This window comes from Thalassophryne amazonica, chromosome 15 (genome assembly GCF_902500255.1).
Source record: "Thalassophryne amazonica chromosome 15, fThaAma1.1, whole genome shotgun sequence".
Classification (NCBI taxonomy): domain Eukaryota; kingdom Metazoa; phylum Chordata; class Actinopteri; order Batrachoidiformes; family Batrachoididae; genus Thalassophryne; species Thalassophryne amazonica.
In genome coordinates this window covers 44,169,264-44,184,321 of record NC_047117.1, presented here as the reverse complement: position 1 = coordinate 44,184,321, position 15,058 = coordinate 44,169,264, and the positions used below count along the sequence as shown (strand labels likewise).

Genomic DNA, 15,058 nt, shown 5'->3' with positions numbered 1-15,058 from the left:
CTCCCTATGATGATTTGAGGAAGAAACCTCAAGCATACCAGACTCAAAGGGGTGACCCTGTACTTGAGCCATGCAACCAACACAATAGGCAATGCAGGAGATTATACAGAAAATTTTGGGAGTCAATGCTGGTGTCCAGGACAGGAGGCCTGCAGAGGAAAACACCCACTCCCATCTCTGGATGGAGCCACACGTTAAACAGAGAAGAAAAAAACAGAATCAGGGGGCAGAAAGACAACAAATACAGTATAATTTATCAGCATTTAGCAAACAAGAAAAACAGAAGAAATAATAAAGTGATCGCCAGCCACTAGCCCAAAGCTTTACTAAAAGACACAGACTTTAGATACTATAGTTGAGGCCGCGGCCCACTCTGTTTACTAATAAAATGAATATAAAAGGGTAGAAAGCAATAGTAACATACTATGCCAGTATGCTAGCCATACAAAAGGAAAATAAGTGCTTTCTAAGTCTGGACTTGAAAGTCTCTCCAGAATCTGACTGCTTTATTGATGCAGGGAGATCATTCCACAAAGCAGGTGCATGATAAGAGAAAGCTCTGTGACCCATAGGCTTTTTATTCACCCAAGGGACACAAAGTAGTCTTGCACCCTGAGAACACAGAGCCCAGGCCGGTACGTAGGGTTTAAGTAGGCCAGCTAAGTAGGGAGGGGCTAGTCCGTGAATACTTTTATAGGTTAGTAACAGAACCTTAAAATCTGATCTCACAGGGACAGGAAACCAGTGAGATGCCAAAATGGGTGTAATGTGGTCAAACTGTCTGCTTCATGTCAATAGTCTGGCAGCAGCATTTTGAACCAATTGGAAACCCCTAATGCTGGAGAGCGGTAAACCAGAAAATAGAACATTGCAGTAGTCCAATCTAGAAGAGATAAATGCATGAGTCAGGGGCTCAGCGTCTTCACTATATTTTGCAGGTGGAAGAAAGCAGTCCTCATAATATCTCTAATGTGGAGCTCAAAGGACAACGTAGGATCAAAAATTACCCTGATATTAATTCTGATATACTTCTACAGAGAAATGCTGGTTAACCTTTTATAAAGCCCCCTTTTATGAATTCTGTCTAGACTAATAGCTAATGGTGCCTAACAACCAAAGCATCAAATCAGTGTAAGAACATATAAAGACAAGGCATGCAGTCCTATATGGCGGGTTGCACAAAGCAAGAAAATTTATTAGCAAGGTTCAAATTAGGAAAAAATGAGATCCATCTTAGGGAGTTTGAGCTAAATTGCAGGAAACTGTCTCACTTTTCAGTAGCTTTTCATAATTTTTCCAGATTATCCCCACCACATATACACTTTTGCTTTGCCCCTTCAGCGTATACTGAGGTGCAGACACGAAGCCTGGGGTGCGCCATGTGATAAGTAGGGCAACTGGCGCAAAATGCTTATTGTCTAGGCCTAACATAGTAAATACATGAAGCAAAAATACTACGCCCAGAAAACAGGTGTGAGTTGGTCTTTTGGGGGGGTGGGGGCAGGTGGTTCAGGGGGTCCTGCAGTCATCTCAGTTCTCAGCTTCTCAGTTTGATGCCTGTTTCTACTGTGTTATTTTTCTATATTATAATAGCCAAGTGGACTCTCTCTCTCTGTGTGTGTGTGTGTGTGTGTGTGTGTGTGTGTGTGTGTGTGTGTGTGTGTGTGTGTGTGTGTGTGTGTGTGTGTGTGTGTGTGTGTGTGTGTGTGTGTGTGTGTGTGTGTGTGTGTGTGTGTGTGTGGCTTCAATCATGGCAAAATGGGGAAGAGCTGACATTTGTCATTTGGCATGCTTATGTATTTTGGGTCAAGGATGAATGTTGTGAAAATGAAAAGTTGATGGGACTAATATTTTTTGAGAAATTACAGATTTTAGCTAACCAGTAAACAGTGGACTTTGTGCTGCAATGCACCATGGGACTTGGGTTTTAAGGTTTTAAATGTTGTTATTGTGGTTCATGTTTGTTTAACAGTGTTGTTATTGATTTATTGTGTTTTTGTAATTCAGTTGGTTTAGTCAGTTTAGTTAATTGTTACATGTTACTGTTACCATGAGTGACTTAAATGCCATGTTGGTACCATGAGTGAAATGTGTAGTGCTTTTAATGTCTTCTGCCACCATCTGTGTTACTCAAATTACAGCAGATTGCAGAAAAACAAAAAAGTGTGTGTGTGTGTGCGTGCAGTGTGAGTGTGTGGCTTTGATCATGGCACAGCTGGGGAGAGCTGACATTTGCTGTTTGGTATGCTTATGTATTTTGGGTCAAGGATGAAAACTGCAAAACCAGAAAGTTGATAGGACTAATATTTGTGGAGAAGCTACATACTGTATATCAGCTAACAACACTGAACAATGAATGTTGCTAACTGCATTCTGATGCAGTAAGTCAATTTATGTTAAAAACGTGAGTGACTTTATTTAGCAAGTTCAATGTAAGTACATAATATAATTATAAGTGCGTTAAAAATACATGGATGGCACTAGAAAGTGAAAACACTTAGCCCATTTAAAAATCAAATGACAAAATGGAAGTAAAATATAATAATAATAGCAAAAGCAAACTATAATAGCAAAAGATTTCTGATGTCTGCCAGTCTGGATCTGGATCACATCCAAAATTCATTGGAGTCTTCCATGCCCGAATCTGTATCTGTGGTGCAAATTTTGTGAAAATCCATGAAGTAGTTTTGACATAATCCTTAAAAGCCTCTTAAGTGAAATCCTGAATCAGAATCCAGATCCGGATCACTGCTAAAATTCAGTGGAGTCTTCCATGCCCTAATATCTATCTGTGGTACAAATTTGATAATGAAGTGCTGACATTTGGGGAATGTCATCACCGTGAAGCGTTGTATGGAAACCTGTCCAACTTGGGATAGTGCATCTTTCAGTTTCAATGAACTTAATAGCTATGTATGCCAGTTCAGTTTGCACAGGAGGCACAGTCGTCAATCTGTACAGTTCTGCCTCCAATGAAATACTGTCATGATGAGAGTCTGATGAGAGATTCTGGGGTCCTTGTCTTTTTGACTGTTGGTGTAGTTCTAATTGGATTCCAGGGGGTGGTTTGAATGTGGAAACTCCCTTCTGTAGTGTTTGTCTTTTGACAGAACTTTGCAGCATAATTCCATTGGTGTCGTGAGTAGTCCCACGACCTGACGGTGTCTCCCCTCTAAAGTCTAGATTGTCCCATACCAGAATTGTTGGTGCATTCTTACAGAATCCCTTCAGTATTTTGTCTCTGCCCTCTACTAGCTGAACTTGTGCAAGACTACTGTCTAGACTCAGAACTGTGTCCCATAAAGCACAATATCCTAGTCTGCTTAGTAGTGACACAACTTGTGATGAAGCTGTTAGATGGTGAACAGTTAGACCAAGACACAGAGACCTAGGTGTCTGCTTACGGCCCTTAGATGCAAGATACACTACATCTTTACAAATGGATAAGACTTTAAGAATCGAATCGTGGTATGATGACATAACATGCTAGTTGATTTATATTATTTTATCAGATGTTCAAGTTGTGGTAAAGCCTATCCCAGCAGTGAAGCAGGGTACACCCTGGACAGGATGCCAGTCTGTCACAAGGCCAGATATAGACAAACAAATGCATCCACACCCGCACGCACACCTACAGACAAATTCCAATCCACTTAACCTGCGTGTCTTTGGATGTGGGAGGAAGCCAGAGCACCCGGAGAGAACCCACGCAAACACGGGGTGAACACACAGCCTCCACACGGAAAGGTTACAGGCGGGAATCAAACCCATGACCTTCTTGCTGTGAGGCAACAGTGCTAACCACTAATACACCGTGCTGCAGGGCTGTGAAAACTCAGCGGATCCGAGGGATTCCACGGATTTCATCATGGGGAGGCGGGGCGGGGTGTTAGTGATGTACTCTTTAATGAATGAATTAATTTATTTGGCACACAAACTCAACAATAATCGTGATCATCACTGAGTTTTTAAAATGCTTATCGCAACGCGTTCTCTTTTTTTACGACATCGTGTAAGTTTTAGAAGTCCGCGGACACTGATCTGTGTGTCACAGATACAGATCAGTTTCCTCGGATCCGCGGAGTTTTGCGGAGGAAAAATGCCACTCAACGCGTAGCTGTTATGACAGTTGTCGTAAAACAGGACTGGTTGGTTGCTGCGGCAACGCTGTGTGGCTCCTGTGCAACGCCACAGCTAAACTTAGCATGTGGACATCCCAAACTTTTAGAGCTTTCAAGTTTGGAAAATAAGAATTGTGCAGCATGTCTGTGTCACGGACCAATGTCGCACAGAGAGAAGATGGCGAGAAAGACTGTTTGAAAAAGTCTTATAAGGACAAGAATCCGTGGAATCGTCGCTGGCTTCATCAACACACCTGAAAGATAAAAGAAACGGGAAAAGTGAACTGTGTTCTCTCAGGAAACACGGTAAGAATTTTTCTCTCCCTGGAAAATAAACATTCTGCTGTTCAAACAGGATTTTAGACAAGATTATGTGACTTTTTTCACTAATCTAGACTTTCTTTCATTGTAAAAAAGACATTGCGGCTTTGAGTGGATTTAGGCTGCATGAATTTACACAAGAATATAACTGACTTTTCACTATAAGGTATGTTATTAATATTTTACCATGATTTTCCAAATATTCTACAAGCTTTAGCTGTGGTTTTTGAAGTCTTCATAAATTTCATGTAGTTTAATTGTTCTGAGTTAATACATAATTTGGTTTACAATTAAAAGGAAAATCATTCCAGGTCCTACTTCCACGTCATATTCTGTTATTTCAACATCATCATTGACAGGTCAAATAAAAGGTTGAATATAGGATCATTTAAATATCCACTAATTTTGAGATTTGTTCTTCCAGGAGATGCTGAAAAAGTATCATTTAATTCTGGGGCCCCACAGGGCCCTAGACCCTGGCTCCTGGGGTGCTGCCCCCCCCTGCAAATTTTCCTTGGATTTCACAATTTTCATTTCACAGCTCTGGTGCTGCCCGTAGTAAATACAGTTGTGTTCAAAATAACAGTGTGTTTAAAGGGAGTAAAGCTTTTATTTCCTTACACACAAATGAAGCTCTGCACTTTCTATTACAAATCAAAACATGAAGAAAAAATTTAACAGATTTGTTATTACTTGACAAAAAGTGTAGAAAAAGAATATTAGGTTGTTCATAAAAATAGCAGTGTCTGCAATTTTGTTCACAAACTCAAACGTTTACTGTATAAACTGAAAAATGCTTGAAGATTTATGTTTCCTGTGAAACACTGAACTAATATTTAGTTATATAACCACTGCTTCCGAGAACTGCTTCACATCTGTGTTGCATGAAGTCAACCAACTTCTGTCACCTGTGAACAGGTATTCCAGCCCCGGACCATTGGACTACATTCTGCAGTTCCTCTGCATTTCTTGGTTTTTCCTCAGAAACAGTCACCCCACAAGTTTTAAAACTGGATTAATGTCCTGGGATTGGGCTGGCCACTCCATAACGATAATCTTGTTCGTCTGGAACCAAGACGCTGCTCACATGCTGGTGTGTTTGGGGTCATTGTCTTGTTGAAACACCCATTTTAAGGGCATTTCCTCTTCGGCATAAGGCAATATGACCTCTTCAAGTGTTTTGATGTATTCAAACATGATCCCTAATATCCGCTAAATACACTTGACACCATAGTATGAGAAACATCTCTATATATGATGCTTGCTCCCCACATGCTTCACTGGCTTGAATTCTGTTTTTGGGGGTCATCTGACAAACTGTCTGTGACCCCTAGGACCAAAAAGAACAGTCTTGCTTTCATTAGTCTGCAAAATGTTGCACCATTTCTATTTAGGCAAGTCAGTGGCAACCTCTTCAGCGCACATTATTTTTTGAGCAGTGGGACTTTGTGGGGGCTTCTTGTCCATAGCTTTACAAAGGCATCTTCTAATTGTTACAGTAGTCTAGGTGACTTTAGACCATTGATCACCCTGGAGCTGATCATTGGCTGAGTCTTTGCCATTCTTACTATTCTTCATGGATTTTAAAAGTGGTTTTCCATTTTATCCACATCTTTCTGGTTTTTGTTGCCATTTTAAAGCATTTGAGATCATTTTAGCTGAGCAGCCTATCATTTTCTGCTCTTCTTTATATGTTTCGCCCTCTATAATTAGCTTTTTCATCAAAGTACACTGTTCTTCTGAGCAGTGCCTGGAAATACCCATTTTACTACAGTTTTCAGAGAGAAATGCATGACAACCAGCATGTACAACATTTAATGCCTTCATCCTTCAATAATGGCCACCTGTAAGGGTGTAATAAACCCTTATTACACCCTCACAGAAAGAAAAATGCAGATACTTTTCACAGCGTAATATTACTTTTTCTTCATTTTCTGCAATGTAATAGCAAATTTGATAAATTTCTTTATGTTTTGTTTTGGAAAAGAATGTGCAGTGTTCCCAGTGAATTTGTTTGTACATAAATAAAAGTTATTTTAAGGATTTTGAGCTTTACTCACTTTATTATTATTATTATTATTATTACTGCTATTATTTTGAACACAAACTGTAGGTTTGTATTTATGTTAAAATTTTTCATGTTTGGAGAAATGTTACAATACTGAAACTTGATGGTTGGATCAGACAGTTTATGTTGCTTTGAATATGCCTTGGAGCTAGAAATAAAGCAAAGGTGTGCACTGTAATGTAATTTTAACTTTTATAAAATAGATTTTAAAAACTGCACCTGAAGCCAGGGTATCGGTTTTGGTCCCAGTATTGAAAATTTTTGAAAAATACCCAACCCAGCTGTTCTAAATCATCTGAATTATACAAATTTTTAAGCAATGCAGCATGTGTATAGTAGTCTCTATACAGTTTTCCAATTTTTTGACAATCAGGTACATATTTATTGTGTCATCCTCTAATATTTTTTGTCTGCTCTGTCTTGTCGTCTGTTTCTTTCAGAGCTCTGAACAAGTCTGAAATGGCGTCAATGGGGATAAAGATGTTGCCAGGATATAAAGACCCTTATCATGGTCGACCTCTCACCAAGGGTGAACTGGGCTGTTTCCTCTCTCACTACAATGTCTGGAAGGAGGTGAGATCCTGAGACAGATCTTAGAACTCTCAGCCTGCCTGTAAGTGATGTTCTGTAGTAACTCAGTTTGTGTGAGGGCAGGTTACATGTGTATTGATTAAATAACTGTTATAGAATATTTTTTTTTAAAAAGGGGTTCAGTGATTATAGGTGTCGATATTCAGTATTTTTGAGGATATCAGTATCGACCACTTAAAATGGCTGACATGCTGACATGATAATCTTTAATAATAGCCAAGTGGCCTCTGTGTCCATGTACGAGGTCTGTCCATAAAGTATGGTACCTTTTTATTTTTTTTTAAACTATATGGATTTGATTCATGTGTTTTCACGTCAGACAAGCTTGAACCCTTGTGCGCATGCGTGAGTTTTTCCACGCCTGTCGGTGACGTCATTCGCCTGTGAGCACGCCTTGTGGAAGGAGTGGTCCCTCCCCATCGTCGGATTTTCATTGTCTGGAAATGGCGGAATGATTTGGGGTTTTTTCCATCAGAATTTTTTCAGAAGCTGTTAGAGACTGGCACCTGGAAACCATTCGAAAAATTTATCTGACTTTCAGTGAAAATTTTACGGGCTTCACAGAGAATAAGGACTGTTACTACAGCCTCCGTTGGAAGCATTACAGGATAAGTTTGAACATGCCCAGCTGTTAAACAATTTCTCGGATACTCACTCGACTGAAAGCCATCGAAAACCACCTGAATCTTACGAATGGTTATCAACACGAAGGTGTTTTTCTGTGGCGCTGCGCCATGAGTGGCTGGGTGCCGACGCACGAATCCGTCCGCACGTCTTTCATTACAAAATCTCCTTTAACAGTGGAATGTCCGGATAAACTGCTGATCCCGACCTCTTCTGAATCTTCTCTGTTCTCTCACGACGTCCTGGCTCAACAGAGGCTTAAATTTGGAAGTTTTCAGCTTGAAACAGGCTGACGATCAGGCGTTAAAATTTTCACCGAAAACCGTCTGAATTTCTCGAATGGTGTCCACTTGGATGTGTCTCACAGTTTCTGAAAACATTTTGATCAAGCAAAGCGCCAGTCTCTCAGGAAGAAGTCAGACAAAGGAATTCCGACGAGGGGGGTGGACCAGTGCTCACTCAAAGCCTGCCCACAGGCGAATGACGCAACCAACAGGCGTGAAAAAACTCACACATGCGCACGAGGGTTCAAGCTTGTCTGACCTAATCGCACGTGATTCAAATCCATATAGTTTTTTAAAAAAATAAAAAGGTCGGTTTCTTTTCTAATAGACCTCATATTTTGGGTTGGATGAACACCGCAACAACGGAAAGTTGATAGGACTAATATTTTTGGAGATATTAGGGATATTAGCTGACAACAGTGAACAATGGATGTTGATAATTAAATTTTGGACTCAAGCTGTTCCAGCAGGGGGGTGATAAATCATCTTTATTATATGGCTGTGATGCTATGCACGCTCTAATTGGCTGATTACCGGTCGAATATTTTCTCATATCCGGACTGGTTACCATGACAGTCGATCTGCAAGTGGATGTTCATTACAAACCAGGAAGCTAAAAACACGATTAGAAAAACCCAGCTGGACATGAACGTACACCATAAATATCTAAACAGCATCAGAAAAACACACAGATTGAAAGCTTACCAGTTACTGACTAGACCACCTGTTAGCAAGTTCTTCACGAAGGTGAAGAAAGCATACAAACCCAACATAATTTTCATGATGTTCCTTTATCAATCATTGGTTGAAATTTCAGTTAAATCTATCATATAACGGACAAACACACTGATATTTGAGAAGTGAAATGAAGTTTGTAGTATTTACAGAAAGTGTGCAATAATTATTTAAACAAAATTAGGCAGGTGCATAAATTTGGGCACCCTTGTCATTTTATTGATTTGATTACATTTAGCACTAATTATTGGAACAAAAAATTGGTTTGATAAACTCATTGACCCTTGACCTCTTCACACAGGTGAATCCAGGCATGAGAAAGGGTATTTCAGGTGGCCATTTACAAATGTTTCTCCTCTTTGCATCTCTTCTAACGAGTGGCAACATGGGAACCTCTAAACAACTCTAAAATTCTGGCATGAAATACGGTCGCTTACTCACCAGTATAACTTTGGTGTCATTACTAGTCCATGGTTCAAACGATGTGTTTAGTTCAAATCTGAGGCAAACATTTTTCTTCTTCTGCTCAGTTGGATTAGAACTTTTTGTGGTACACAGCACCAACTACTGGACAGGAGGAGCCTAACAGTTAATATGACTCACTGATTTCAAAATGCAGCTCTTTTCAACCAGACGTGCAGTGCCATGTCAATCATCTGTGTCCAGTCAGATTTCAGGGGAGTCCAGTACAACCCTGGCGTCGGCTCTAGCTCCACCCATGCCAGTGTTCAACATTTGACATTTCCTGTTTCACTGTGGACTCAAAATTTGGCACTTCCTGTTTCATTGTGAACTTGCCACTGAGTTCCCGTGAGATTCCATGAGATCTCGTCTGTCAATCCAGGAAGTTTCGATCCAGGAAGTATTTGATATTTGACATTTCCTGTTTCACTGTGGACTCAAAATTTGGCACTTCATCTTTGGGGCTCCCTGTACTGTGAGCGAGCTTTGCGCCTGTGCGTGTCACTTCACTCACATTAATCAATGTATCTTGTCAGTTATTTTAAATTAATGTACAAGATTTGTTTCACTGTGTCAGATTTTAAGTGGCTCAGCACTTAGGTACACCAAGTTGAATGTCTCCTTAAATAGCATCTAAATTTCCAGAAATTGATGGAATTGTAAAAGCTTGAGCGTAATTTAGGGTCAGTTGGGAACAAATAGCTGTATTAATAAAGTAATTAAACCATTACTTAAAAAGCCATCACTTGACCCAGCTATCTTAGCTAATTATAGGCCAATCTCCAACCTTCCTTTTCTCTCAAAAATTCTTGAAAGGGTAGTTGTAAAACAGCTAACTGATCATCTGCAGAGGAATGGTCTATTTGAAGAGTTTCAGTCAGGTTTTAGAATTCATCATAGTACAGAAACAGCATTAGTGAAGGTTACAAATGATCTTCTTATGGCCTCGGACAGTGGACTCATCTCTGTGCTTGTTCTGTTAGACCTCAGTGCTGCTTTTGATACTGTTGACCATAAATTTTATTACAGAGATTAGAGCATGCCATAGGTATTAAAGGCACTGCGCTGCGGTGGTTTGAATCATATTTGTCTAATAGATTACAATTTGTTCATGTAAATGGGGAATCTTCTTCACAGACTAAAGTTAATTATGGAGTTCCACAAGGTTCTGTGCTAGGACCAATTTTATTCACTTTATACATGCTTCCCTTAGGCAGTATTATTAGACGGTATTGCTTAAATTTTCATTGTTACGCAGATGATACCCAGCTTTATCTATCCATGAAGCCAGAGGACACACACCAATTAGCTAAACTGCAGGATTGTCTTACAGACATAAAGACATGGATGACCTCTAATTTCCTGCTTTTAAACTCAGATAAAACTGAAGTTATTGTACTTGGCCCCACAAATCTTAGAAACATGGTGTCTAACCAGATCCTTACTCTGGATGGCATTACCCTGACCTCTAGTAATACTGTGAGAAATCTTGGAGTCATTTTTGATCAGGATATGTCATTCAAAGCGCATATTAAACAAATATGTAGGACTGCTTTTTTGCATTTACGCAATATCTCTAAAATCAGAAAGGTCTTGTCTCAGAGTGATGCTGAAAAACTAATTCATGCATTTATTTCCTCTAGGCTGGACTATTGTAATTCATTATTATCAGGTTGTCTTAAAAGTTCCCTAAAAAGCCTTCAGTTAATTCAAAATGCTGCAGCTAGAGTACTGACGGGGACTAGAAGGAGAGAGCATATCTCACCCATATTGGCCTCTCTTCATTGGCTTCCTGTTAATTCTAGAATAGAATTTAAAATTCTTCTTCTTACTTATAAGGTTTTGAATAATCAGGTCCCATCTTATCTTAGGGACCTCGTAGTACCATATCACCCCAATAGAGCACTTCGCTCTCAGACTGCAGGCTTACTTGTAGTTCCTAGGGTTTGTAAGAGTAGAATGGGAGGCAGAGCCTTCAGCTTTCAGGCTCCTCTCCTGTGGAACCAGCTCCCAATTCAGATCAGGGAGACAGACACCCTCTCTACTTTTAAGATTAGGCTTAAAACTTTCCTTTTTGCTAAAGCTTATAGTTAGGGCTGGATCAGGTGACCCTGAACCATCCCTTAGTTATGCTGCTGTAGACGTAGACTGCTGGGGGGTTCCCATGATGCACTGTTTCTTTCTCTTTTTGCTCTGTATGCACCACTCTGCATTTAATCATTAGTGATCGATCTCTGCTCCCCTCCACAGCATGTCTTTTTCCTGGTTCTCTCCCTCAGCCCCAACCAGTCCCAGCAGAAGACTGCCCCTCCCTGAGCCTGGTTCTGCTGGAGGTTTTCTTCCTGTTAAAAGGGAGTTTTTTCCTTCCCACTGTAGCCAAGTGCTTGCTCACAGGGGGTCGTTTTGACCGTTGGGGTTTTACATAATTATTGTATGGCCTTGCCTTACAATATAAAGCGCCTTGGGGCAACTGTTTGTTGTGATTTGGCGCTATATAAAAAAAATTGATTGATTGAATTGATTGATTGATAAATTAATAAAAATACTATTGATAAATAAATTATGCAAAGTTTCTATAATGAGCTCAGAATGTGTGAGAGGAATCAGCCAATCAGAGCACGCATAGCGTGACAGCCATATAATAATAAATATTGCTCGCGTGTTACCAGTGGGGATCCACGGGCTCTAGATTGGGTATTGTTTATAACATAAGTAGCTGACATTTCCCAAGAGTGGTTATGCAAAGTTTCTATAATGAGATGGAATGGTGTGTGAGTCCAGAATGTGTGAGAGACAATCAGAGTGCGCATAGCATCGCAGACATCTAATTAAGGGGCTTATCTTAAAAAACAGTGCTTTCTTACATTTAAAAGCAGGAAAATAAATCTGAAGAATTACCACCAGGTTGTGCCCAGGCTTCTGGAGCATAAAGTTGGATCTCCACAAGTCAGGTTGCTCCAGCAGTGCCACCTCAAAGACATTAATGGTACCACAAGTAACTGTACAAACTGTAATACAAAGGTAAAAGAAGCTTAGGACCACACAAACTGTATTATTCATCTCTGTGTGTGTCAACCATCGGCCCACTGAAAATCTGACATGGCAAATAAAGGTGAAATAAAATTAAATCGACATCCTGATTGACATAAGACATATCGCTTAATAAAATAGAATATGTGGAGGAAAAATGGAATTTGAAAGTTTTTTTTTTTTTTTGCTAAGGTGAATGTAAACTTCATGTAAACTGTAAATATCCAGTGGGAACAGCAGATGACAAATGCCGAGATGTGTGCGACTTGCCAGGAGTGAACAATAAGATCAGGGTACCATTTGTTGGGCACTGCAGCAGGACTGAGGAGCTCATATCAAAAGTCATCCACTAAAAACTAAATAACCTGGGAGACCACACAACTGCAGACAGCAAAATGTCATACCCTTGTCAAATGTCAAAACTCTTAATTGTAAACATAAAGACAAATAAAGATAACGCAACATTAAAATGACTTTAAAAAGATGCACACACATTAGGCTAAATATGTGTGCATCTTTTTAAAGTCATTTTAATGTTGCGTTCTTTATTTGTCTTTATGTTTACATGTATGGGAAATTTCAACAAAAGATAAACTTTTTTTGATTGCTTTAATTTGAAAATGAGATTTGTCACATGCCCTGGAATGGACTGGAGCCCTATCCAGGGTGTACCAGGCCTCACACCCTGTGACTGCTTGGTGAGGCTCCAGCTTCCCAACCCTTAATTGGAGTAAGTGGGTGTTAAAAATGGATGGAGATTTGTCATTTGACAATTGATTTGTTTTTTAATGAAATTGTTGGGTGGGGGATGCATCCTTGTTTGAACTTTGTTAGCTTTGTTATGCATTAACATTTCAGATTTGATTTTGTGTAGATGTGGCAATGAAAGAAAATCAAATTATTGTTCTCAAATCAAGAGGATCTCTGAAACATCTATATTGTAATAGCCAAGTGACCTCTGTGTGTGTGTGTGTGTGTCTCTCTCTGTCTCTCTCTCTCTCGCTCTCTCTCTCTCGCTCTCTGTCTCTCTCTCTCGCTCGCTCTCTCTCTCTCTCTCTCTCTCTCGCTCTCTCTAGATAGTAGACCGTGATCTGCAGACCTCCCTGGTCTTAGAGGATGACCTGCGTTTTGAGGTGTTTTTCAGACGTCGTCTTCAGACCCTGCTGCAGGAGGTGATGATACAAAAGCTTGACTGGGATCTGATGTAAGTGCTGGTTCAAATTTTTAATATGGTTTAATCCAGGAGCACAACTTTGTTTCTTCAACCAATTCTTGAGTGTCCTGTTTTATCTCTTTGGGAACTGTGTCCTTTGAGAGGATGACTGAGCCGCCTTTTGAATTTGAGTGTTATCGTGGCAACATTGAACAGTATCTGGGGCTGCAGTTGGTCCTCCAACCTGCAGATAACTCTTCTTGGTGATTTATTTGCGGGACTGGAACGCCATCAACTGTTAGGACCCCTTCACACACATTGAGAAGTTTGGACGATGTGCACACTTAGTGCGCATGATGCAGGAATCGTGTGCAAATCGTGTAATGTCGTTCCTGCCTTCAGCGCCTCGTACACCTGTTACTACAACTATTTGCGCGCACAAGCGCCTGAAAGACAAAGTGTGCGCTGTGCGAACCCATCGCACCCTCTCATTGTAGGTGTTGGCCAAATTCCAGGTGACACACACGAACATCTAACACCGCTCACATGGCACTTGGAAAATGTGTGGCCAGTCACAGTCTTGGCACAACAACAGACTGCAGACACTCACTTTCATACTTTCATAAGTCCCACATGAGTGTGGCTTTGGTGTGTGTGCTGAGATGACAGGAGGTGTGTCCTCCCACTGAAGCAGCTGTAGAAATCTGTGGATCTGGACATTCCAGCTGGACACCACCCACTGTGTTTGGACAGACATGGACAAACAACTGCCCACTATGACGTGTGTGTGTCTGTTTGCTGTTATCAAGTGGACACAAATAAAAATGTATATCACTGTGGTGACGTGGTGCAGCCAGTGAGCACGTGCACAGCACAGATGGACAGACTGCTCCCAGCTTGAAACGGATCATCAGATCAGAACACGCAGCAGGCGATCTCACTGTCATTTCACCCACGTGAGCTCTGTTCCACATGACTTGGAGTCCTGTGGCGTGTCGTCCACAAGACACGCGCACGGCCGGTTGGAGACGCGTCAGCAGATGTGGACATGAATGAGACGAGTGAACTGCTTCTCATTCATGTCATTTCATGACTGTATGTCTGTGACCATGGGTCATTTACAGTTTACATGCATAATGAGTAAATTGTTTATTCATGTAATTGTTCTGAATGAAAGCAGTGTGAGCACATTTTCCATGTGTGCATTCAAATGTTTTTTGTTACTATTACTATTATTTTATGTTGTTTTTTTTTTTTTTTTTTGTTTCTTGATGGTGAAACTAGAGCTTCTTAACAAGCCCCCCCATTGTCTTCCTGTATTCAGTATTTGTCAGTAAACATTTGTGTATAGCTGTGATGGCCACACACCATCAGCCGCGTCGCATTCACTGTGTGCGCTGCTTGCGCTTCATGTTCATTCAGGTTGACAGGGTACCAAATAAAATATCCCTGCGTATCTCCACTTCATTTACTTCATTTAGTCCACTTCATCTGTAGCTCACACTTGGTCAAATTCCTTTTCTTAGCGTGATCATTCCAGACAGAGAGGGGAATCCCAAGGTCCCAGGGCCTATTTAAATACATTTGCATATTAAAATATGGGGCGTGGACAGGGAGGAGTTTGGTACTTCTGCATGTGTGCTCAATTCCACGTTCAGTGGAATGTACA

General features: G+C 40.5%; 1 protein-coding gene across 1 annotated transcript in view; it reads left to right on the top strand.

Moving 5' to 3' along the window:
* Positions 1–15,058, top strand: part of LOC117526537 (procollagen galactosyltransferase 1-like) — a 69,164-nt gene that overhangs the window by 52,803 nt on the left and 1,303 nt on the right. The window contains exons 9-10 of the mRNA XM_034188599.1: positions 6,951–7,083; positions 13,313–13,440. Of these exons, the coding sequence (XP_034044490.1) occupies positions 6,951–7,083; positions 13,313–13,440 (261 nt within the window). The remainder of the gene's footprint in view (positions 1–6,950; positions 7,084–13,312; positions 13,441–15,058) is intronic.